This window comes from Micromys minutus (assembly GCF_963924665.1).
Source record: "Micromys minutus genome assembly, chromosome: 3".
Taxonomy (NCBI): Eukaryota; Metazoa; Chordata; class Mammalia; order Rodentia; family Muridae; genus Micromys; species Micromys minutus.
In genome coordinates this window covers 21,695,336-21,719,428 of record NC_137972.1, presented here as the reverse complement: position 1 = coordinate 21,719,428, position 24,093 = coordinate 21,695,336, and the positions used below count along the sequence as shown (strand labels likewise).

At 48.2% G+C, this 24,093-nt stretch overlaps 2 protein-coding genes across 4 annotated transcripts; both read left to right on the top strand.

Moving 5' to 3' along the window:
- Window positions 1-1,183: 1,183 nt before the first annotated feature.
- On the top strand, window positions 1,184-9,412 carry ING4 (inhibitor of growth family member 4; the record flags this gene model as incomplete). Of its 3 annotated transcripts, none has more annotated exons than XM_080914760.1 (8): window positions 1,184-1,220; window positions 4,371-4,442; window positions 7,054-7,220; window positions 7,387-7,492; window positions 7,642-7,747; window positions 7,960-8,107; window positions 8,347-8,408; window positions 8,526-9,412. In XM_080914760.1, 8 exons carry the CDS (start codon window positions 1,184-1,186, stop codon window positions 8,563-8,565), a joined length of 738 nt encoding a protein of 245 aa, XP_080770886.1. In that variant the 3' UTR covers window positions 8,566-9,412. The 3 variants fall into 3 exon arrangements, with proteins under 3 accessions (XP_080770886.1, XP_080770885.1, XP_080770884.1); XM_080914759.1 differs by having other exon boundaries at window positions 7,387-7,501; XM_080914758.1 differs by having other exon boundaries at window positions 7,387-7,501; window positions 7,639-7,747.
- A 321-nt stretch (window positions 9,413-9,733) lies between these two features.
- Window positions 9,734-22,742, top strand: ACRBP (acrosin binding protein). Its single transcript, XM_080914584.1, has 10 exons — window positions 9,734-10,211; window positions 10,556-10,771; window positions 10,944-11,038; window positions 11,409-11,526; window positions 13,415-13,892; window positions 14,638-14,770; window positions 20,390-20,569; window positions 20,666-20,833; window positions 21,939-22,022; window positions 22,442-22,742. Exons 1-10 carry the CDS (start codon window positions 10,172-10,174, stop codon window positions 22,562-22,564), a joined length of 1,635 nt encoding a protein of 544 aa, XP_080770710.1. The 5' UTR covers window positions 9,734-10,171; the 3' UTR covers window positions 22,565-22,742.
- Window positions 22,743-24,093: the final 1,351 nt, after the last annotated feature.

Below are 24,093 nucleotides of genomic sequence, written 5' to 3'. Positions count from 1 at the left end.
CAGTATACCCCATTGGTTAGCTGCCTGGTGCATTTTTTACGCACCGACTACGGAGAGTTTGACAGCTGTGTTCTCATCACAAGGATTAGAATCAGCACCTTCTTTGTGGGTGAATATTCATTTCGACTTTCACTCGATGATGCCTACTGTTCTCATTGTATAGAAAAAATTGGGCAGAGTAAATTACCCAACAGCATGCTCTTAGAATGGCGTCCATATCCGGCTGCCTTGTCTTACCGTCTGCTCAGTAGTAAACTTGAGCTTTTATTGTGTCCTTTATATATTTGGGCTAAGGGAGCTAAAATTTTATCTTAAAAGTGTTATGTGGTGTAATTACTGTGAAAGGTGTATCAACTTGAGGTTACACCTATTTGCAAGAATCTACCACACTATTAAGGGGTTTGAGTTCTGTTTCTCTAAGATACCAACCTGCCAGGCTCTTGCTTTTGTTCAACGGGTGATACCTTCGACTATTGTGAAGGCTGATGTCTATCACATACCTTGATAGCCCAGTCTTTTCAGATCACGTTAATACCATAGTTAAGTTCAAATACAAAACATAAACATGAGATCTCCCATAGCTCATGCCTTTCGTTCCAGCATTTGTGAGGCAGAGGTAGGTAGAATTCATGAATTCGAGGAAAGCGAGGGCTACACAAACTGTTGTAGAAGAGTGAGTGATGAGAAATGTAAAGGGTTAAATTTTGCAAAGCCCGACAACTTCTGAAGAAACATCTACCTTCTGCTTGGGCTGGGACTTTGATGACCAAATTCATAATAATTAAGGCAAAACAGCTCGATTCCCTATTTGTTGAGAGCGGTTATTTACAGAATATAACTAGACAAAACAGATTCGCCCATTTACCAAACATGCCTAGTTTTGGAGGGAAAAGTTTGCTAGAGAATGCAAAATGGCGACTTCGTGTGATGTCATACCTGTCGCAGAAACATACTGGCGTCTTACTAAGGGCGGAAGCCAGGCTAAAGCAGCCTCCCTGTGGGCGACCCTGAATAGGCGCGCAAAAAACGTCCAACGCCGGGCGGATGTATCCGGGGGCGATAGATTAGCAAGGGCGGAAGTTCTTTCGGATACGGAAAGGCTGTAATCCAAGAATGGTTACAGCGCCTGTCCGGTTTCACTCACTTCCGGGGAGGATCGGAAGTTGCTTTGTTTTGCTTCAAGATGGCTGCTGGGATGTATTTGGAACATTATCTGGACAGTAAGAGCCTACTGGAGAAGGGCGTCATCGGTCATAGAGTAGTGTAGAGGGTCCGGGTTAACAGACTATATGGCCCCGAGGTTCTGGTAACCAGAAGATCACAGTTGGGAAAGGATTCCGAGGGACGATTTATTCGAGGGTGAAAAGGGAGGGGGTGGGGCAGTGGGAATAGAGGCCTCGCTCAAGGTATGGATGAAGGAAGGGCTGCCCCTTGAGATCGGGGCTGGGTTTTAAAGGGGTAAGGGTAGCAGATTAAGTATTTTCTGATTCAGTTACTGAAGGTAGATTGTTTTCCTAAATTGTGCGGGGTCGTTAATCACTCACTGCCATTTGCTCTAATGCCTTTGGTCATTTATGTCTCAAAAGTGGCTTCTCATTAAGTTTGCTAAGTGTAATAGAACGACCATTGAGTTGATCGCTGAAATGGTTTACCTTATAAGGAAAATCCAGTTCTCAAAAAAGAGTCTGTCTCTCCCTCCCCCCCCCCCCCCCGCCGTTTTGTGTTAAGAGACTGTGAAGTGAGAAATAGGCTGGGGATGTATTAGATTTTTATGCCAAACTAAAGTATTAGCATCTTAAAATAGCGTATTGATTTTATTTTCTTTTAAAGATTTCATTTATTTAATGTATATGAGTACACTGTACAGACACACCAGAAGAAGGTATCAGAAGTCATTACAGATGGTTGTGATCCACCATGTGGTTGCTGGGAATTGAACTCAGGACCTCTGGAAGAGCAGTCAGTGTTCTTAACCACTGAGCCATTTCAGCTCAAGTATTGATTTTAATAAAAGAAAGTAACTGATCAGTTAATGGTAGCAATCCAAGTCAGAAGTGCAGACCTGGTCTTAGAGAAAGACTGTAAGTTTTCAATATTAAACATGGCAAGATTGTTTGAATGCCTTTGTGATTGAAAGACAAGGAAAATCCAAGGTGAATTCTGCTTGGAAAATAAACTATACCATCAGCAGTGTAGGACACTCGGCAGTAATGCCAATATTACTTTACCATCTTTGCCTTAGAAGTAGGCATAAAATCTGAAAGATTATTCAGGAAAAAGGAACAGACAATAAAAAACAGTGAGCTCAAGGACAAGATGTTCGTGCTGACAGTACAAGAAAGCCTCTGATCTAGTGTTGGCAATACTAGGAGGAAGAACGTCACTTGAAAGAGAAGGTAGTACCAACTGCCTCAGACTTTTCTTTAGAGTAGGATGAAAGATGAGTTATTTGATTTGGTAATCTGTTACTAGTAATACTAGTGACTAGTGTTCACAGACTTAAGTTCAAATAGTCAGTGTTCTTACCCACTGAGCCGTCTCTCCAGCCTGAGATTTTACTCTTTTTGGGAAGGTTTAACTAAGAATGCATTTATTCAGTTGACACTTTCCATACACAAGGCAATTCTAAACATGAGGGAAATTTAAAATTGACCCAGGTATGTGTCCTGGAAGGTTGGGGAGACAGACCCACAGTAACTATTAATTATTTAATTATGGTTGGATCCATACTAAAAATTCTAGCTAGACCATCTTGACAGCCTGTGTGTGTAAAGTGTTTGTCAGCATCCGGGAAAGTCCGATTCTGAAACTGAACTTTGAAGAATAAGCAGATGTGGAGTGCGGGAGCAGGCAGTGTGGGTGGGGTGAGGAGGACAGGACTCCTGGGATGTTGCTGGCAAGTGTCAGTCGTCAGAGCAGGAAGATGGCAAGGCTGAGTGAGCAAAGCCAGGTAGGCAGTGTAGAACACAGCCATAGGTTACAAGCATAGTGAGCGCTAAGGTTGAGCGCAATGAAGATGGAGGTAGAAGCTCAGAGAGAGAAAGCTAGTGTATAGAATAAGGTCACCAAAGAGGAAGAGGTTAGGGCGCTTGCAGAGACAGGAGGTTAGCTGAAAGAGGGGAGGGTCTTTTGAGAAAGGGAAAATGAATTCTGTCACAGATAAATCCCTCATTTTCAGGGTTGGGCATGTGGCTCAGTTGATAGGTGCCTACCTCGAAGGGGACCCTAGGTTTGATCCCCAACATTGTACACTGCTGGCATGTTGACACAGGACTATTAGGACCCAACACCTGAGAAGAATCAGAAATTCATTGTTGGTCATTCTTGGCTGCAAAGCAAGTTTGAGGCCAGCCTGGGCTACAGAGACCCTGTCACGCACGCACGCACATACACACACACACACACACACACACACACACACACACACACACGAAAGAAAGAAAGAAAGAAAAATCACTTTCAAGTGAAGGGAATACTGAACCATACTTTCATTTTTTAAAAACTGAATTGCATTTTAGAAAAGTATTTTAGGGCTGCAGAGATGGCTCAGTGGTTAAGAACACTGACTGCTCTTCCAGAGGTCCTGAGTTCAATTCCCAGCAACCACATGGTGACTCACAACCATCTATAATGGGATCTGATGCCCTCTCTTCTGGTGTGTCTGAAGACAGCCACAGTGTACTCACATATATAAAAATTAAATATTTTTTAAAAAAGAAAGAAAAGTATTTTAATTATTTTTATTAACTATGCATCCATGGGAATGGTGCTTGTGTGTATGTATATATGTATATATACATGTATGTATGTATGTGTGTATGTATATATGTATATATACATGTATGTATGTATGTATACATGAATGCATGTCCCCCTTGTAACTCAGGAACATTGTATCCTCCACAGCTGAAGTTATAGGTACTTGTAAGCCACTCAGTATGGGTGCAGGGAACCAAACTTGTCTTCTGGAAGAGCAGCCAGTGGTCTTATCTGCTGAGCATCTCTCCAGCCTCTGAACTTTACTTTTGTCGTATTTTTCTGTTCTTGGTTTTGTTTTCTTAAGACAATATCTTAATGTAACCAGATGGCTTCAAACTCCCTATGTGGCTGAGACTGATTTGAGTTCTCAGTTCCCCCACCTCCTCCTCCTCCTGTCTCCAGCTTGAAGGTCATTTTCTTAAGGAGCTGTCGGGCTAGGGGTGTAGATCAGTGGCAGCACACTTGCCTAGCGTACTCAAAGCCCCAGGTTCCATCTGCAGCGTCAACAAAAATAATAAATAAAAGGTTAAATGAGAAGACAGCTGCAGCAAGCTGAGGAGCACTTGCCAAGACTTCTGTGTCGTCCACTAACTCTCTCTGTGTCTTCCCAGGTATTGAAAACCTCCCCTTTGAACTGCAGAGAAACTTTCAGCTCATGAGGGACCTAGACCAAAGGACAGAGGGTATGTATAGAATAACTGGCTTCTGTTGATCACTGTGTGTTTGCCTGCTTTCTCCTACGATAACATCTGGTAAGCTGTGACTGATTTGGGGTTGGGGGGTAATGTATATAATATATATGTATGTAGCATGTATGTATATATGTGTATCTCCATATCGTGTGTGCCTGGTACACAAAGAGACCAGAAGACAGATTCAGTCTCCTGGAATTGGAGCTAAGGATGGTTGTGAGTCACAATGTGGACACTGGGATCCAAACCCAAGTCCTCTCTGCAAGAACAGCCAGTGCTCTTAACCCCTGAGCCATCTTTCCAGCCTGACTTTCATGGAATTCTTAAAGAAGATAATGGTCATCCTCTTTTCTACTTTCCCACATCAGAGGAAGTATTGAGGCAGTACCTCAAGGACTCAGTGATGCTGAGCTGGCAAAACAGTTCGGGGGTGGGGGGGGCAGTGTTTGCTACCAGGCCTGATGACCTGAGTTTGAGCCCCAGGACCCACACGATAGGAAGACCCTCCTGGAAGTTGTCCCTGTGACCACAACCTATGGGCCATTGCACACACTCATCCACACACATACAAATTATGTACAAAATAAATAATAATAAGGTTCAGAGGTATTGCGAGTTTTGTACCTTCTTCCTCAAGAATTGAAGATACCAAGCCTAGACATTTCTCCTGGTTTTGTTTGTTGCTGATGCATGAGAACCACAAGTTCTACCTCATTGCAGTGTTTGTCATCATCAAACACAGCACCTTAGACTGCATACAGCTGCGTGGTTGGCTGCTGGGAACTTTGCTGGGAAGCTATTAAAAAGAAAGGGCAGGGCATGGTAGCATAGGCAGTAGACCTTTGTGAGTTTGAGGTCAACCTGGTCTATATATTGAGTTTTAGGCAGGCAAGGGCTACATAGTGGAACCCTGTTGTGCAAAAAGAGAAAAGAAAATTCTGAGGTCATCTCAGGTACCAGAGTTTGAGGTCTGCCTCAGCTACATGAGACCTTTTCTCAAAAAAGAAAAGAAAAAAAAAAAAAAAAAACAAGAAAACTAAGATACAGTAATAAAAGCAAAAGAAAGGAGACAAAAGGCATCAGTTAACATCTGGAGTGCTGCGCTGTATTCCTCAGCTCAGAGACATCGATGTCTCTCCTTGGACGCGGAGCTGACTTGGCTCTACCGAGGTATCCCCTGGGATCCTAAGGAAGGCTACACTGCGATGCTCAGGTTGCTCTGCTCCAGATTGAAGGTTCACTTTGAAGGTCCTATTATGTTCCATCCTATGTAACCGTGTTCAAAGAGGTAACAGACTAGGACGTGAAGCCATGACCTAAGTTGCTCTGGCTAAGTATCTTCATGGACATCTGCCTCTGACAGCTGTCTGCGAGAGGGTAGAATCAGCTGGACTCCCTTGCAGTGCCATTGTCACTCTTGATTCTGTGCACCAGGACCAGCTAGAGATTACAGAATTATGTACTCCTCCCACTTCTTGGAATGCAGTGCTGTATGGGCATGGCGTGTTCCCAGATGCCCCCACTGCCTGGTGCTGCCCTGGGTTACAGTCTTGTGCCTCTTTCCATTGTCATTTTTATGAGCCCTACATAATGTTAGAGGGTCCAGGTCTTCAAGTCAGTGTTCTGGAACATCACCAGCCCTCTAGTATTAAGGTGTTTTGAGCATTATCTAAGATGAACAAACAAACAGAAAAAAAAAATGACAAGAATTGTGGGCAAGTTACAGTGATGAGCAACTTAAGATGAGCAAGCTGAATGTGGTATCTCACAACTCTCAACATTCAGGAGACGGAGGCAGGAGGATTTGCTTGTTTGAGGTCAGCCTGGACTATATAGTAAGTTCTAAGACATCTTGAGCTACAGAGTGAGAGTTGGTACTCAGGGTGGACAGAAAGGATGCAAAAGCAGTGTTCCTTGAAGGAATTAGACATGTTAAAATTTCAGACCCCAAGGTCTGGCTGCTTAGGCGGGAGTATCATAAATTCAAGGCCAACCTGGGCAAGACCCTATCTCAAAAAAAGAGATCTGGAGGCCAGGGCACCAGTGAGTGACACAGCCTGGTTTGCAGGAGTCAGGGCAGGGCTGTCTGGAGATGCCATTAAGAAAGAAGATGGCCTTTGGAACCAAACTCGCAAGACAAGCAGCAAGCAAGCCCTGCAAAGAAGCATCTTGAAATGCCATCAGAAGTGTACTTCATGTTAACGTGTTGTACAGAAAATCCCACAATGCCTTTGCAGTAGTCTCAATTCCAACTGTGGCAGCCATGTTTTCTGTACCTTGAAGGTACTTTAAGACAGACTCAGCCAGGCACACTGGCACATGCTTATAATCCCAGTGTTAGAAAATCTAAGGCAGGAGGATATTTCAAGTTCAAGGCCAGGCTAAGCTACATATTAACACTGTCTCAAAAGAAGCCAAAAAAGGCCCAAATAATTTGAGTATGTTGCATTTCCTGAATACAAGACATAGTACCGGTGAATGTTCAGTACAGTTCACTTGAAGGTTTTGATGGCCATTGGAAAAGGTCCAAGGAGCAAGAGGAAGAAGTATGTTTCATCTAGCCACCAGGAGCCATTGTGACCCAGGCCTGTCTCTGTTGTAGACCTGAAGGCTGAAATTGATAAGTTGGCCACTGAATATATGAGTAGCGCCCGCAGCCTGACCTCCGAGGAAAAATTGGCCCTTCTCAGACAGATCCAGGAGGCCTATGGCAAGTGCAAGGAATTTGGTGACGACAAGGTGCAGCTGGCCATGCAGACCTATGAGATGGTATGGCCCTGTTCACAGCTTCCCACCTATCTCCCATCTAGTCCTCAGGGTCTTAGACCCCCTCCTCTGGCTGTGTTGGGATCTGTTTTGGGTCTGGGAGATTCATCAATCCACCTTAGGTGTTTTCTTTCATCGGCTTGGACCTCTTCCATTCCTTCCCCCACAGGTGGACAAACACATCCGGCGACTGGACACAGACCTGGCCCGTTTTGAGGCTGATCTGAAGGAGAAACAGATCGAGTCAAGTGACTATGACAGCTCTTCCAGCAAAGGCAAAAAGAGTGAGGAGGGGGGCGGGGCTGTGAGATGCAGGAGAAGAGGCCAACTCCAGCAACAGGAAGCAGTACCGCCTGAATCAGGAACAAGGAGAACTTAACCCTTTTTTGTCTCTGCCTTCCGGCTTACTCTTTCTTCCTAGAAGGCCGGACCCAGAAGGAGAAAAAAGCTGCCCGTGCCCGTTCCAAAGGGAAAAACTCAGATGAAGAAGCCCCCAAGGCTGCCCAGAAGAAGTTAAAACTTGTGCGCACGTGAGTATGCCAGAGAAAGCCCACCTCCCAGCCGGCCCTGCTTCTTGCCACTTTCCCTGTCTTCTGTGCCAGTAAAACTGTCACTGTGGCATCTGCTCGATGGAGAAGAAGCCACACACCTCATTTGCCTCACCATGATCTTCTACCATCTCAGAGCGCAGGTTGTAGCTTCCCTTCCTGCAGATGACATTTGTCTTCCTCTTGGCATGCAGAAGTCCTGAGTATGGGATGCCCTCAGTGACCTTTGGCAGTGTCCACCCCTCTGATGTGTTGGATATGCCTGTGGATCCCAACGAACCCACATATTGCCTTTGTCACCAGGTGTCCTATGGAGAGATGATTGGCTGTGACAACCCAGATGTGAGAACCATTTGCCTCAGGGTTGGGGGAGGAGCTCTGAGGGTGTGAGGGCGGGAATAGAAGGAGGTGGTTTGCTTGAAGAGGGGTGCAGAATGGGATGCTGGTTAGGTTGGGTTGCTTGGGACTTGAGGAAGTTTCTAAACTGGAATAAAGGGCACTTCTCAGAGTCCGGCGGTGGCCCTTCCTCTACCCTGCTCAGGTCCCTCCTTGATGACTTGTGTTCCATCTTCCTTTTCCAGTGTTCCATCGAGTGGTTCCACTTTGCCTGTGTGGGGCTGACAACCAAGCCTCGAGGGAAATGGTGAGTGACAGGACTGTGGCAGGGGAGGCTGGGCTGTCCCAGCGCCCAGTGCAAGAGAACACACAGGCTTGTCTCATTTTCTGCTTGCCTTACTCTTCTCTTCATGTTGGGTTTTAGGTTTTGCCCACGCTGCTCCCAAGAACGGAAGAAGAAATAGGTTTCCTTGGATTCCATCACAGACTTCTTCTGAATCCCCCTGCCCTGGGCTAGTGGACAGAGAGAAATGCCTGTGCTAGGGACGGGGAGTCCAGGGAGATGAGGACAGTGCGCTGACATCATCCCTTCTCCCTTCTCCCCACTCGGTGCTGAGGCTGCATCCAAACCCCAGTAGGGAGGGTACCACAGCCGCTGACGGTGTGTTCCTTCCACCTCTCCCTCAGCTGGAAGTAACCCCACTCACTGTCCTTCTGCCTCCGTGGTGAGGTTGGTGCTGTATTTCAGAGGGAGGGTCCTCCATTCCCCCTGCTTTGACTTAAGGACTGGGGCAGTGGAGTGGGGCATTCTCCCAGTCCCCTCCCCCCATTGGGAGCTAGGTAGGACAGACTGCCTTCTCTGTGCTCTTCCTTTTCCCCACGGGGAGGGATCTTCTAAGTCATTTGGGCTGTGGCCTAGTTGAGTGGTTACCCCAACCTCTATGGCCCAGGGATTTCTGCTGACTCTGAATGGGAAAAGGGCAAGGTGGAACAGATAACTCACATGTAAAAGGAGGTGGGGTAGGTAAATAAAAGCTGTCCGTGCTAACCTGCTGTGTTTATTCTAGAGACTGTTTACATATGTGTGGTAAGCATCCTTTTTGCATCCTCTGGATTGGATGGGAGGCAGGAGGATGGCTTGCCAGAAATAGGACAAGACATAAAACCCAAAATGGGCCTTGTCCTGTGGTATCCACAGCTTCTCCACCTGGAGGGGTGCCTTGCATTGGGGGACTCAGAACTTTGTAATTACGTATCTGCTCTCCGTGAAACACCTTTCACCCTATTCCAATAAATCATGTATTTGCTTTATATGTGTGTGCTGTGATAGTGTTAACTTGATTTCTCCTTTTAAATACAGCATAGATACAAAACAGGTACTTTATTTCCATCTCCCACTGAGTTGTGTTAGGCGCCTCCCTCTTGGAATAGTATCCCTTAGAGCACTAAATCATCCTTACACATGTGTTCGCCTTGGTCAGCCCTGCGTTCATTTTAACTTTGGGTCTGTTTCTTGCCTAAGAGGTGTCCTCCCTAGTTCCCCCCGCCCCTCCCCACCTTCATTTCAGACATTCCAGCTCCGCTGCCCACGGCACTGCCTATACTCAACAGCCTGGTCTCCAGAAAACTGCGGACGCTGCTTCACGAAGCCCACCATCTTTATCTGAAGAAGGAGTGATAGTACACACCTCCTGGGTCGAGGTGTTAAGTGGCAGGAAAGAGCACCCAGACAGCTAGCTCTGTGGTTGGAGAAATGGGATTTTAGGTTCATTTCCCGGCAGCACAAAAATAAATCCGAAGAAAGTGGTACCAAGCAGTAGAGGTCCTACGTTGTTGAAGACACGCTGTTGAGCCTGGACTGGAAGGGCTGCAAGTAGCCTGTGGCTTCTGACTTCGCTCCTTGGCCCGCTACTGGTGCAGCTCAGATGGGGGTCACCTCGTGGCCTGGCCCCGCCCTCACCTCTTGTGACGTAGCGGCCGTGCCTCCTGCCTTCCGCGCTAGCTTCCCGAGGGCCCGCCCGTTGGAGGTCGCTTTGTTGTGAAAACGCGGGTGGATCTTCCCAGGCCGTGATGAAACTAGCTGCTGGCTTCCTTCTGATGCTTCTGGAAGGTGAGAGGTGACGCTTGGCCCGCTGGAAGCTGCTGCGGTCTGAAACCTCCGGTGGATCTTCCCCTGGGCTCCCTTACGCTCCTGAAGGGCTCTGTCCCCTGAGCTTCCTTTTTTTAATGGGTTCTGAGGCGGCTGTCTGCAGGTGGTTGAGTTGTACCTGATACAAGCCTGGGAGAGGTTGGTCTTTTATCTCTTGTACCTTCCACTATAGACACACACACATACATACACACTCCAGTTCTTAGTTCATTGACGGAGGGTCTACTGATAGACTGTGTCTGGCCACTGGACCCGGAGTGCATTGTGGGTTAAAGTCCATTCTTGTCTGTCCCCCTACCCTGCAGTGCTGCTCCTGCCTGAAACAACCCTTTCAGCTGAGGAATCTTTAGCCACCACGCCAGGCAGCCCTCTCTCATCCAGTGAATATGAACGCTTCTTCGCCCTGCTGACCCCAACCTGGAAGGCAGAGACCACCTGCCGCCTCCGTGCAACCCACGGCTGCCGGAACCCCACTCTCGTTCAGTTGGACCAATACGAAAACCACGGATTGGTACCAGATGGTGAGGGCCAGACTGGTGGGAAAACCTAGGCATCCAGAGGTCACCTAGGCTCAGGGCAAAAGCTTCGCGCTCGTTTGAGAGTCACCCCAGAACCTGTTCTCATTCCTGGAGACCTTGACTCAGCCCTGGCCTTCCTGTAATCAGCCTCTCCATGGGCGCTGTCCTTCCTCAGGTGCTGTCTGCTCTGACCTCCCATATGCTTCCTGGTTTGAGTCCTTCTGCCAGTTTGCTCAGTATCGTTGCTCCAACCATGTCTACTATGCCAAGGTGAGAAAGGTTGGATCTGCTGATCCAGGGCCAAGGGAGTGCTGTCGGGGTGGGAAGTTGAGGAAGGGCTCCGGGAAGGCCGTCATGTTAGTGCACATACCCCATCAGTTTGCCAAGGAGGGCATAGTCTCACCTTGGGTGTTCATGCTGGCTGGACCACCCTCATTGCTGTGTAAAGAAGAGGTCAGCTGGGAAAGAGTGAAGAATGCCCTTTCTCAGAAGTAGAGGCTCCCTAGAGGAACTGAGTTCCTCCCTCCCTGCACAGGAATTGTGGGGGCTGTGACTTGATGGGAAGGGACTGAGCAACCTGCTGGGGCAGGAGTGGCTACTCTTTGGCAAAGGCATTCGATTTCCCTTCTTTCCCTTGCAGAGGGTGCGCTGCTCCCAGCCAGTCTCCATCCTATCCCCCAACACTCTCAAGGAGGTGGAGTCCTCAGCAGAAGTTCCTCCCACTTCCATGACCACCCCCATTGCATCCCATGCCACAGGTGAGACCACCAGAGTGGGGAGCGCAGTTCCCAGCTCCGGCTAGGCAGTGCACAACAGTCACTCCATTCCTGGGAGATCCAACGCCCCCTTCTGTCCTCCACAGGCACTGCATGAATGTGGTGCACTGGAGTATATTAAGGCAAAACACCTGTACACATAAAATGAAAGTAAAAATAAAAGCCCTGTGGGCCTTTTGTAAATTGATATCTTCATTTTAGAGAGTATTTGGACTGGGCATATAGTGCAATGGTATGAATGTATACTTGTTTTATGCATACGTTCTATACATGATTCACCTCATTCTAATAGAAGGTGTTAGTTGCTAGTTCTTTAGACTACATGGCGTTCTCTAGGTGCCATGGATAAAAGGTAACATTTGCTCTAAGAGTTAGGGAACAGGTACCCTTGTAAAACAAGGAAAAGGTGACACATACCACCAGCATGTTATAGTAATGTCCTTGTTTGTACATAATATGTCCAGTGTGTGTAGATCGGAGGTCAACACTGGGTGTTTTCCTCAGGCACTGTGGTTATTTGTTTTGAGACAGGATAGAACTATGAAGTCCTAGCTGATCTGGAACTCACTATCTAGAACTTACAAAGATCTGCCTCTTTCTCCAGCATGCTGGCATTAAGGGTATATACCCCTATCCCCAGCTTAGACCACCTTAGTTTTTGAGACTGGGTCTTTCAATAAACTTGTTGCTGGGCAGAGAGATGGCTCAGTGGTTAAAAGCACTGACTGCTCTTCCAGAGAACAGAGATTCAATTCCCACCAACCACATGACACCTCACAACTATCTGTGACTCCAGTTCCAGGTGATTCAACATCCTCACACAAACATACATGCAGGCGGGCTGGAGAGATGGCTCAATGGTTGGGAGCACTGATTGCTCTTCCAGAGGATGGGGGTTCAATTCCCAGCAACCACACGGGGGCTCATAACCATCTGTAATGGGCTCTGATGACCTCTTCTGGTGTGTCTGAGGACAGCTACAGTATGCTTATATATAATAAATGAATCTTTAAAAAAACATACATGCAGGCAAAACAGCAATACACATAGATCATAAAAATAAAGATAATCATATCCAAAAAGAAAAAGATACACATGGGGCTGGAGAGATGGCTCAGCGGTTAAGAGCACTGACTGCTCTTCCAGAGGTCCTGAGTTCAATTCCCAGCAACCACATAGTAGCTCACAACCATCTTTAATGGGATCCGAGGCCCTTTTCTGGGTTCTGGCTGGTGTGTCTGAAAACAGCAACTATGTACTTTCGTACCAAAAAAAAAAAAAAAAAAAAAACTAAAAAGATGCATAAAAAGGAAAGGGGGAAAAAAAGGACTCCCAGCTCTGCTGAGCATGATGGTCACACACCTAGGACCCAGGAAGCAGGGGAACATTCCAGACTAGCCAAGACTACATAGTGAGACCTTATCTCAATAATAATAATAATAATAATAATAAGTCCTCACTGCATCCTGCTTCTACAAGCACTGAGATGATAAGTAAATGTTACCATACTAAGCTTTTATGTACATTTTAAGGGCTGAACTTGGGTCTCCATACTTGCAAGTACTTTACCAACTAAGCTGTCTCCCCAGCCCCAATATCTTGATCCAAAACAATCCAAACCAAACAGACAGACAAAATGCTTGTGTCAACCTCACTTTAAGATAGGAGCTCATGTAGTTCCAGCCTCAGGCTCAATATGTGCTGAGCTGGCTGGACTTGAAGTCCTGATCCTCTTGTCTCTACCTCCCAGCTACTGAGCTTACAACTTGTACCTTCACAGCTGCACATATAAATGTGGTTTCTCCGGGGGATGGAAATCTGATCCCTTCTTTCTCTTCTCTCTCCTGGTCCCTCCTAAACCTTGCTGCAGCCACAGAACGCCAGGCCTTCCAGCCTTGGCCTGATCGGCTCAACAACAACGTGGAGGAGCTGCTCCAGTCATCCTTGTCCCTGGGAGGCAAGGAGCAACAGAGCGGCCAGAGGCAAGGCCAGGAGCAGCACAAGCAGGAGCAGATCCAAGAACATAAGCTAGAAGAAGTGCTGGAGCAAGAAGAACAGGAAGAAGAGGAAGAGGAGGAGGAGGAAACAAAGCAGGAAGAGGGGCAGGGGACAGAGGAGGGTCTAGAGTCTTCGTCCAGGCTTCGATCAGCATCCAGACTGCAGTCAAACCCAGAGCCCAAGTTTCAGTCCCTGTCTTCCAACCCTTCCTTCTTCACTCCCCGGGTCCGAGAGGTGGAGTCTGCTCCGTTGATGATGGAGAACATCCAGGAGCTCATTCGGTCAGCCCAGGAAATGGATGAGATGAACAAACTGTACGATAACTCCTGGAGAAGCCAAAGCACTGGCAGGTACAGGAAACTGTGACTTCTCCATGGGCCCTGCCATCCCTGCTGCCTTCTCTGCAAATGCTGGTCTCCAGACCCACTCAGACCTGCTTAGGCTTCAAGCACGCTAGCCATGGCGGGCCCCTCCTCTTCTGTGCCCATCCTTGTTTTAATTAAGCCTCACCCTGGGTTCTGGTCTTATCTCTGGCCTTGATTGGCACTAAAGCCTTCAGAAAGTTACTTCTCCATCTTGTTGTTATTGTTGTTCTTTAATATTTACTTAATTTTACTTAGGCATAATATGTGTATGATTCTGTGTGTGTGCGCGCATGTGTGTGTGTGTGTGTGTGTGTGTGTGTGTGTGTGTGTATGCACTCGCGCACGCGCGCGTGTGTAGATATATGTGTGCAGGTGTCGGAGGAGGCCATAAGAGGGCCTCAGATCCCTTGGGTCTACAGGAAATGAATGGTTGTGAGCTGCAAGAGTGGGTGCTGGGGACCAAACTTGGGTCTTCTGGAAGAGCAACAGGTCTCTTAACCACTGAGCCATTTCTCCATCCACTGTTTCTCCATTTTTGACTTCTGTTCCTCTTGGAAAAGTAGGCAGTTGATCCAAGGTCCTCTCAGACTCCAGGATGGAGCTCCTCTGCTAAGCATGCTGAATAGTGCATATGACCAAGACCAAGTGCTCAGCGTAGGGGAAGAGTGGATGTGGTTTTCTGCCCCAGCCCTCTAGCCCATCCCTACCAGTCTGTACTGTCTTCTTGCAGCCTCCAGCAGCTGCCCCACACGGAGACCCTGATGGTGCTATGCTATTCCATTATGGAGAATACCTGCACCATGACTCCCACAGCCAAGGCCTGGAGCTACATGGAGGAGGAGATCCTTGGCTTCGGGGATTCGGTATGTCCACCATATTATTTAATGGACATCCCATGGGCCTGGCACTGTGTGAGCCATGGGTGATGGGGCTGGGTAAGGAAAGCTTGAGACATAGTTGAAGAGGCTCCTTGGAAGGACGTCTATTGTAGAGGAAGGCTCTAGACCTAGTCTGGAAGCCAGTCTGGTCTGGAATGCATACATCAGCTTTTCACGTTATTAGACTGTGAGCCATCCCTTGAATCTTCTTCAGCACCTTCAGTACCTAGCTGTGCCTTAGCCTCAGCTCTATTTCTTTCTAAAAGGTTTCTAGAGCCAAGTCCTGTTGAGTCTGGAGGCGTGGGCTGTAGTCCCAGCTCCTTAGGAGGCTGAAGCAAAGGAGTCACCAGTTCACTCTGGAATGAGCAACAGAGTGAGTTCAACTTAGGGAAACCCAGCTACAAAAAAAAAAAAAAAAACAGGGAAACAGGGTTGAGGATGAAGCTCAGTGGTAGAGCATTCGCCTAGCATGCAGAAGACCCTACGTTCAACCCCCAGTACCAAAAATTAACATATAACGGAAAACACTTAAACTAGGATTTTCCTAGAAAAGCGGAACAGATAGAATGAATACACCGTGAAAGGGGGTTTATTAGATTTGCTTACATGATACAGTCTGCACGGTCCAACAATGTCTGTCTCACACCAGAGAGTCTGATAGTTGCTTAATCTGTGAGACTAGGTGTCCCTGAGCAGCCCCAGTCTGGCACTGAAAGACCGAGGATTCCTGGAGAGCAGCTGGTCTTCAGGCTACATTGGAAGTCAAAGAAGCCCTTCTAATGTCAGTGAAGGAATGTCGCACCAACAGGACAGACAGGCAAAAAGCAAAGCCTCCTGTCTCCCTTTGACCTGGGCTACTACTGAAAGGCGCCACCCACATTTAGGATCAGTCTCTTCCCTGCAAATAATCTGGTCAAGAAACCCCCTCACAAGAGTTCCAGGTGGCTTGTTTTCAGTCGGTTTCGAATCCAGTCTAGTTTTCAACTAAGATTAACGATCAGACACTTGCCCCGTGTCTGCCGGCACCCAGTCATAGCTCTACATGTCACGCCTCCCTTCCAGATGAAAATAATGACAAGGTTACGATTGTGCCTGCACGTGATATAATCGCCCCACACATGACTAAACACTGTTTAAGAAGAGATGACAAAATCTGTTGTAGAGGAATGCTTAGTCTTTCAGTGTCCCATAATTGATGTCTGATAATATATACTTACCACCCTGAAACATTGATAGTATCTCAGTGGATGCTACGTTACATGATAAAGAGATAGAGGAAAGAAAACACACATATCTGTTTAATATATATGTGACTGCACAAACATGGTCAGGAGCCCTCGAGTCAGGCACAATCATTGCGGTGACTGGTCACAAGGCCTTCGCTAACTTTACCTTCCTCTGTTCCTCGTCCTGTATTTCCTCCCCTCAGGAAGCACCTGGGAAGGCCTTGGCTCTGCCCATGGAGGAGTAATTCATTCCTTTATCCCTGAAGGGTCTGGACCCTCAGTCATTCTGCCTGGATTAGGTTGTAGTTTCCCACTGACCATTATCACGAGTCATGGTAACACCGAGAGATGTCGTAAAGCAGTGGTTCTCAATGTGTGGGTTGTGACCCCTCTGGGAGTTGCATATTATATCATCCTGCCTATCAGATATTTATGATTCATAATAGTATCAAAATCACCATTATGAAGTAGCAATGAAAATAGTTTTATGGTTGGGGGTCACCACAACATGAGGAACTGGGTTAAAGGGTCAGGACATTAGGAAGATTGGGAACCAGTGCCCAGAGGAGCTCTGCAGACCAGACATGATTTTATCTCCATTGTGAAGCTTTCCCCTGGTAATCTGATCAATCACCCTCCTAACAATTATCCCTTTATTACCCCCAATGACTTGTATCATGAGCCCAAAGTGGCCAATGGGACGTCTTGGTTTCCAATTAAGTGGAGTGTTTACTGTGACTCCTGGCAGGAGCGCTCACCCTTGTGGAACCAAAACTTCTAGGCTAGCAGAGCATAAAGCCCAAGGAACAGGATGCAAAACTGTTCCTAGGGTGTCACAGAGGTGATAGTGAAGAATTCTGCCCCCATTGCCGCTCCTTCACTCCTGGCTCTAGAAAAAAGAAACACTGTGTACTGGAGGTTGATTCAGAACATATACAGTCTTCCGGAAAACACTACCCCAGCCCTCTAGGCTACTTCCATCTAATTGATACTGTTACTGTCTTTAAAAAACCAAATCCAGGGGCTGGAACAATGGCTCAGAGGTTGAGGACTCGCTGCCCTTCCAATTGACCCAGGTTTAATGGTAAACATTCATATGGTGATTCACAAATATCTGCAATTCTAGTTCCACAACCTGAGGAACATGAGGGAATCCTACACCCTCTTCTGGCCGCCAAGAGCAGAAGGTACACAGGCGCTAGACAGAGAGACATGCATGGACCCAGAACACTCATACACACAAATCGAAACTTAGAAAGTCCACACCCACCATCTGGTCAAGCCAGCTGCGTCAGACTGGTGGGAACACGGTAAGACCAGTGGCTTCCATGAATGATGTACATCCACTGGCCACTTGCTGGGCTGAGAAACAAATTCCTTGATTAGAGAGCAAAGCTGAGGGAATACCATGATGGCGGCTAAGGCATTCTGTAAGTCCACGGATGCTAATTTCACCAGAAGCATTATGTGCAAGACAGGAAAATCAAAAAGTCTTCAAGTAAGGCAAACACGCCATACTTCCCCAATGCCACCTGCCATGAGGTCGGTGGCTGTCTCGCCGGAGACCAGTGCCATAATCTGTGCCAGGGTTCTCTAGACGAACGAGAGTGAAGGTTTACTAGAATGGGTGTCATGATACGGTCTGGTTGTTAGTCCAGCCGTGGTTGTTCAGTCTACAAGTCGGGCTGTCTCAGCTGTCCCAGCCAGGTACTGAAGCATGGAGAGTTGTCTCCTGGGCAGCAGCAGTCTTCAGCTGGGAGCCATTGAAGTGGGTTCTAATACCAGTAAGGGGATGCGGCATGGGCAGCGGCAGGGCAGACTTGCCAGCATGAGTGAACCAAGTAGGCAAAGAAACGCAGCTCTCCTTCCCATCCCCCTTTCATCTGCGCTACAGTCCGATATTTAGGACAGGTCTTCCTGCTTGAAATAAGCTGGTCAAGGAAATCCCTCACAGGAGTGCCTCCTGCCTTTCTTTCCTTCTAGTCGATTCTAGATGCGGTCTAGTTGACAATCAGGACAACCATCACAGCACTTCGAGGGATCTGTAAAAATATTCTAGTTCCAACATTTCTCCACACTTAGCAAGTCTATCCCCAGAAAGATATTTTTCAGTTTTGTTGTTGTTGTTGTTTTGCTTTTTTTTCTGAGACAATTTTCTTGTGTAGCCTTGGCCGACCTGGAGCTGTCTCCACCAGGCTAGCCTCGAACTCACTGAGGTCGGCGTGCCTTTGCCTCCTGAGTGCGGGCATTAAAGTGTCACCACAATCTCTAGCTGAAAGGTAGACTTTTGAGTGTTCCTTCATTGTCATTGTCTGAGCCTAGGTCTCTGCCGCATGCACAGCTTTGGAGCTCTTAGGCACAAGTGACCTTCTCGAAGTGTTAGGACTGATTAGCAGTTGAGTGTGCAGTACACCCTACCTCTTACATTTCCCTGCTTTTGAAACCGTTCAGCAAACAACCACTGAGTGCCCACCTATACCACGCATTCACCCGTTCCTTCGACAAACACCGATAGGGTGCCAGCTATCTGCTAGACACTCGGGATGCTAACAGGAGATTCAATGCTTGCTCTCGAGGAAACTAGTTGGGGAGAAGATAAGGAAAAGTAAACCTGGGGTGTGTTCGATGGGAGGGTGTGCAAGGCCGGGGTGTGCTCCGTGGGAGAATGCTTGCATATCTGAGGTACTTGCCTTTGATGCCTGTTGCTACAACCAGCAGACCTGCACATCATGAGGGGGATCTGCACTGTGGAGGGGAGAAGGAGAGTTCCAAGAAAGCACCCAGGGTCATGAACAGGCCGTTCTCCATGATTGCGAGGACCAGAGAATGTTCTTAGAGGAACTGGAGTTTAAATTGAGACCTGGGGGGAAGTTAACAAGGCAAAAGAAGGGATACAGGGGAAGGTTCTTGGTGGAGAGAATAGTGTGTACACAAAGGCTCTGCAGCAAGCAAGAACCGGAAGTTCATGAAGAGCTCAGAATGAATGTATTTTCTGGCCGGAAGGGGCTTGAGCCTGGTGCAGGAGGCCAATACAGAGTCAGCAATATTATCAAAGGGTGCGGTAGTTTTGTTTTTTTTTTTTTTTTTTTTTTTTAGAAACATGTAAGTTCAAAGGTCATGGAGACTCAGGGTAGTATGGTTGGATAAGGGAACAGAGTCCATTTTTCCTGAGCACTTAGTAGCAGAAGGCAGAGTCAAAAGGATAGGGTACTAATGGGGAAAGCCTGAAGTCCATTTTATGTTGCAGGAAAAGGAAAATGCATAAAAGTTTGGGGTCAGGGTCATGTTGTTGTCTTCCTTGCCGACTGCTGTGGGGTAAGCATGGCTTGCAAAGGAGCCCATGCCCTGTTTCCAGCTGCCCCTTGGGTAACGATGGGCTCCCCGAAGGCGTGTTTGTCCAGATTTTTCTGGTTGGGCTGAGGGGTGTCCAGCCCTCAGGAGATGGGCATAAGTCCACTCTGAAAGAGCTTCCAGGAACTGGCGGGTTTGGAACTAGGCATTTGACAGAGGATGGCTTTCAGGGATAGAATGGCCTGGACCCATGTCCAACTTTGAGCAATGTTCTTAAACTACATTGGAGTAAGTGCCAATATTATTTGACAGTACTTTGGGGATTAAAGGTGTTTGTTTGCTGTTTCTTTGACACTTTGACACAGTGTCTCACCGCACAGACCAGGCTGGCCTGGAACTCAGACATCCACTTGCCAGTGCCTCTAGGGTTCTGGGATTAAAGACCTGTGCTACCATGCCTGGCTGGGGTTTTCTGTCTGTCTGTTCGTTTGTTTTCTTAAGAAAGGCTCTCTGTAGGTCTAGCTGGCCCAGAACATGAGGATCTTGAGCTCCTGATCCTCCTGCTTCTTGCGCCTTCCGACAGGGTAAGTCCCTTACTGCTCATCTTTTTTAGGCAGTGTCTGGCCAAGTAGCTCAGGCAGGTCTCAATTTTATGGTGCTCTTGACTGCTGGTCAACACTTTCACCTCTGCAAATATGATTAGCATGGTCATTCACAGAGTAGAGAGGAGAATTAATCCCTCTCAGGTTGCTTAAGTAAGAAGGATTACCTTCCCCCATGTTAGATGCCTGTGAGTTCCTTGGTGAGGAGGACTCTGACCTTGGGGAAGAAGTCAGAGCCGGTAATAAAGATGTGGGTGCCACCTGTAGATGAAGATGACCTGGCCTGGGAGCTGAGTAATCACCCAGAAAGCACTGAGAGGGGGTCCCCGAGGAATTCCTAGGAAGGAGGAGAGGGGAGGCACGCCTAGCAAAAGGCCTTAGGGCAAAACCACCAAACCGAGCAGTATGCTTGGAGGTCTGACGCAAGGGAATGGTAGGTAGCCTGCCAAGCAAGACTCAGCCTCTCACTCCAACTTCTGTCCCAGGTCTGTGACAATCTCGGACGGCGACACACACCTGCCTGTCCCCTCTGTGCATTCTGCTCCCTGAAGCTAGAACAGTGCCACAGCGAAGCCAGCGTACTGCGCCAGCAATGTGACGCGTCCCACAAGATACCTTTCATCAGCCCCTTGCTCTCGGCCCAGAGCATATCCACGGGCAACCAGGTACCTCGGCCGGAAAGCTTGCAGCAGGGGCTGTGGGAAGGAAGGAAGCCTGGGAGCGGAGAGGCCTGCGCCTCTCACACGTCCCCTGTCCCATAGGCGAAGATCCCAGATAAAGGTCGCTTTGCTGGGCTAGAAATGTACGGAGGGCTCACCGCAGAGTTCTGGTGTAACCGGCTCGCCTTGAAGGGCTGTGAGGATGACCGAGTCTCCAGCTGGCTCAGGGCTGAGTTCCTTAGCTTCCAAGATGGGGATCTCCCCACGAAGGTCAGATCCTCTTCTTCAACCTTAGCTCCCTCGGCCATCCCCAGTTCTTTCTAGGTACTTGTTCTAAATAGCCTGGTCTTGGGATCCTGGCTCTGAGACCCAAGCCTTTGGTGGCCCCTGCCATTCTTCAACAGAGCACCTCACACCCTTCCCCCAGCAAAGCAGGCTCACATTCAGCGCAGCAGTGGGAACGCTGCCGCGTGAGAAAACTCCAGCCCTCGGGGACAAGAGATGGTGATGGAGGTTCTGCTACAGCCTTGCCAGTCATTTGCTGGTTGGCTTTGCTCAAGTCACTGCTCACGCCGGCCCAAAGTTGTACCCACTGTGGCCACCAACACTGCCCAGCCCTGTGGAATCTGCCTCCCTAGCTCGGCCTGAAGCCGCTTCCCAGCGAGTCCAGCCAGTGCTTATCCTGACCAATGATATCAGCACATTTCCCCTCGCCTCCAAACGGCCTCCTCTGAGTAGTTAACCATCTGTTGTTGCTGAGACCTAGTCCCCAAGCCCGCTCCACAGCTTGACAGTAGGCAGGGTCCACGGGGGAGTGACTGTCCTGTCATTCATCAGAAATCCTCCTGCCCCTCCCCCTCACTCATCACCAATGGGGTTCCTGATTATCGAACCACCTTCTTATGTTCTATACTGTTCTTCTGTCTCCCCATTCCCACCTCTCTCTCTCTCTCTCTCTCTTTCTCCCCCCCTTTCTCTGTGTTATGTCTGTATGTGTGTGTCTATGTGTATATCTATGTGTGTCTGTCATCTGTGTCTGTGTGTTGCTAGAGATGGTATCAAGCACCTGTGTGTGCTAAGCAAGCCCTTGGCCATTCATGTACTGGACCCTCAAGCACTTCCCTCTGCATCCCAGTAAGCTGACCAATAGGACAGGCCCTCCTGGTTCCCCTTAACTCCTGACTGCTTCCCAGGGATCCATGAGGGAGGGTGAAAGGAGGTGAAGGAAGCACAGTGGGTGGCACCCCCCCAGCTGTGCAAGGTTCGCTTCTTTAGATACCTGTCCCACCCAGGGCAGGAGGCCACTGCCCTTAAGATAGACACTAGTGTCATGTCAGGATTTTGATACTCTCTTTCCCTGGCTCTCCTGGTGTAGATTTGTGACACAAACTATGTCCAGTACCCAAACTACTGTTCCTTCAAAAGCCAACAGTGCCTGTTGAGAAACCAGAACAGAAAGGTAAGTGGCTAGCCCTGTCCTCACCTCCCCACAGCCCCTTAGTGCGCCTAGGAGGGCCTGTTCCAAGCCCTTCTTTTCCAGAAGCTAGGCTGTGGAAACAGTGCCCCGTTCAGCAGTTCTGAGATAGAGGCTCCACACTGCCTTCTCTTCCTAGCCTTGGGGTGAGCCAGGCCCTCTCAGGCAGGAGTGGGCAGGGACAGCTGGGACAGACGAGAGGGATAGGCCCTGAGAACCCAGAGGGAGAGCCTCAGTAGGAGAGTGAGTTTCCCTCTGGCCTCCTGGCCTTATGCATAGTCTAGGGTAAGGTGCTTCCTCTCGGCCTCCTCCATCTGCATTCCTTTCCTTTTGGCCCTTTCTCTCTTACCCTGGGTTCTGGCACCTCCTCAGCTCATGCTCCCATACTCACCCTCCCTTTATAGATGTCCCGAATGAAGTGCATGCTGAATGAGAAGTACAATGTGCTGAGCGTGGCTAAAAGCGAGGAGATCATCCTTCGATGGAGCCAAGAGTTTAACACTTTCTCTCTAAGCCAGTTTGGATGAGCTGAGAGGTCTGTGCTGTCTCCACCCCAGCCCTACCTTTCCACTTTGTCCATCGGTCTCAGACAACATCTGTCAGTTGGCTTCCAGGTGCCCCTCATGGGCCTCCTACCTGGCCCCTAACTTGCATTTTCTTTGGGTTGGGCGAACAGTCCCGGAGAGGTGCATGATGGGAGCTCCGTATGCCTCGAAGAATACCTTCAAATAAAATGTTTATCTTCAGCCCATGTGCTCTATTTAGTATGGTCCCCACCCTCAGCACTGCCCCCCCTCCCTAGGGATCTACTTCCTGACCCCCAGTGTGAGGACTCCATATACCAGTGAGAAAACTTCCTGAGAACAGCACTGAGGGAGGCATCCCACAGCAGGCCTAAGCAGTCATGGAGTTGCACCAAGAGGGCTGAGGCTGGCACCCAAGGGGTTGGGAGAGCCATGAGGGTGTTCAGGCCTTCGTCTCTGAAGCTCCTGGTTCAGTGTGATTTTCAAGGCCAGGGCCTGAGATTGTGTCAACCCCAGAAAGAATGACATAGCTTGCCATTTCCCTCTGTTAGGAGGGAGAAAATCAAAACTCCATTCTGGAGCTCTGAAGTCCTTGACGCTGACCACTTTGCCAGATGCTCTCGATGATGAAGCACCCACTTTGGCACTGCTCTTGGATAATTTGCACACTCACAGAGTAGCCTGGTGAAACTGCAGTCTCTCCTATAAGCCCTAAGACAGTCACTGTCTTAGGGTTTCATTGCTGGGAAGGGACCCCATGACCCAGGCAACTCTTAGAAAGGACAACATTTAATCGGGGCTGGCTTACAGGTTCAGAGGTTCAGTCCATTATCATCAAGGCAAGACCATGGCAGCATCCAAGCAGGCATGGTGCTGAAGGTTCTGAGAGTTCTACATCTTTATCCAAAGGCAACCAGGAGGAGACTCTGATTCCACACTGGGCAGAACTTGAGCATAGGAGAACTCAAAGTCCACCCCCACAGTGACACACTTCCTCCAACCAAGGCCATACTTCCTAATAGTGCCACTCCCTGTCATTTAAACACAGGAGTCTATGGGGGCCCAATCTGTTCAAACCACCACATTCATTAATATTTTTTAATAATTTTTATTTTATACATAAGTATACTGTATCTGTCTTCAGACACATCAGAAGAGGGCATCAGATCTTATTACATGTGGTTGTGAGCCACCATGTGGTTGCTGGGATTTGAACTCAGGACCTCTGGAAGAGCAGTCGGCACTCTTAACAGCTGAGCCATCTCTCCAGTCCCATTAACAATGTTTTATCTCAAACAAAACAGTACTTGGTTGGGGAGGTGTAGCTCACTAGGTAGCATGCTTGCCCAGCCTGGACAAAGCCCCTGGATTCAGTCAGGCATGGTGGTACATGCTTTTAATCCCAGCCCTTGGGAAGTGGAGGCTTGTCCTTAACTGCACAGTTTAAGGTCAACTTGGGTTACATTAGACCCTTCTAAAAAGGGGGGCTGGTTGTGGGGAGCTAGAGAGATTGCTTATCAAATAAAATCATT

Excerpts from the sequence above, each read along its gene's own strand:
- ACRBP (XM_080914584.1), top strand. The coding sequence starts at position 10,172 with ATGAAACTAGCTGCTGGCTTCCTTCTGATGCTTCTGGAAG. Across the intron at positions 13,893-14,637 it reads AGAAGCCAAAGCACTGGCAG|CCTCCAGCAGCTGCCCCACA; the intron begins GTACAGGAAACT and ends GTCTTCTTGCAG. Across the intron at positions 20,570-20,665 it reads GCATATCCACGGGCAACCAG|GCGAAGATCCCAGATAAAGG; the intron begins GTACCTCGGCCG and ends CCTGTCCCATAG.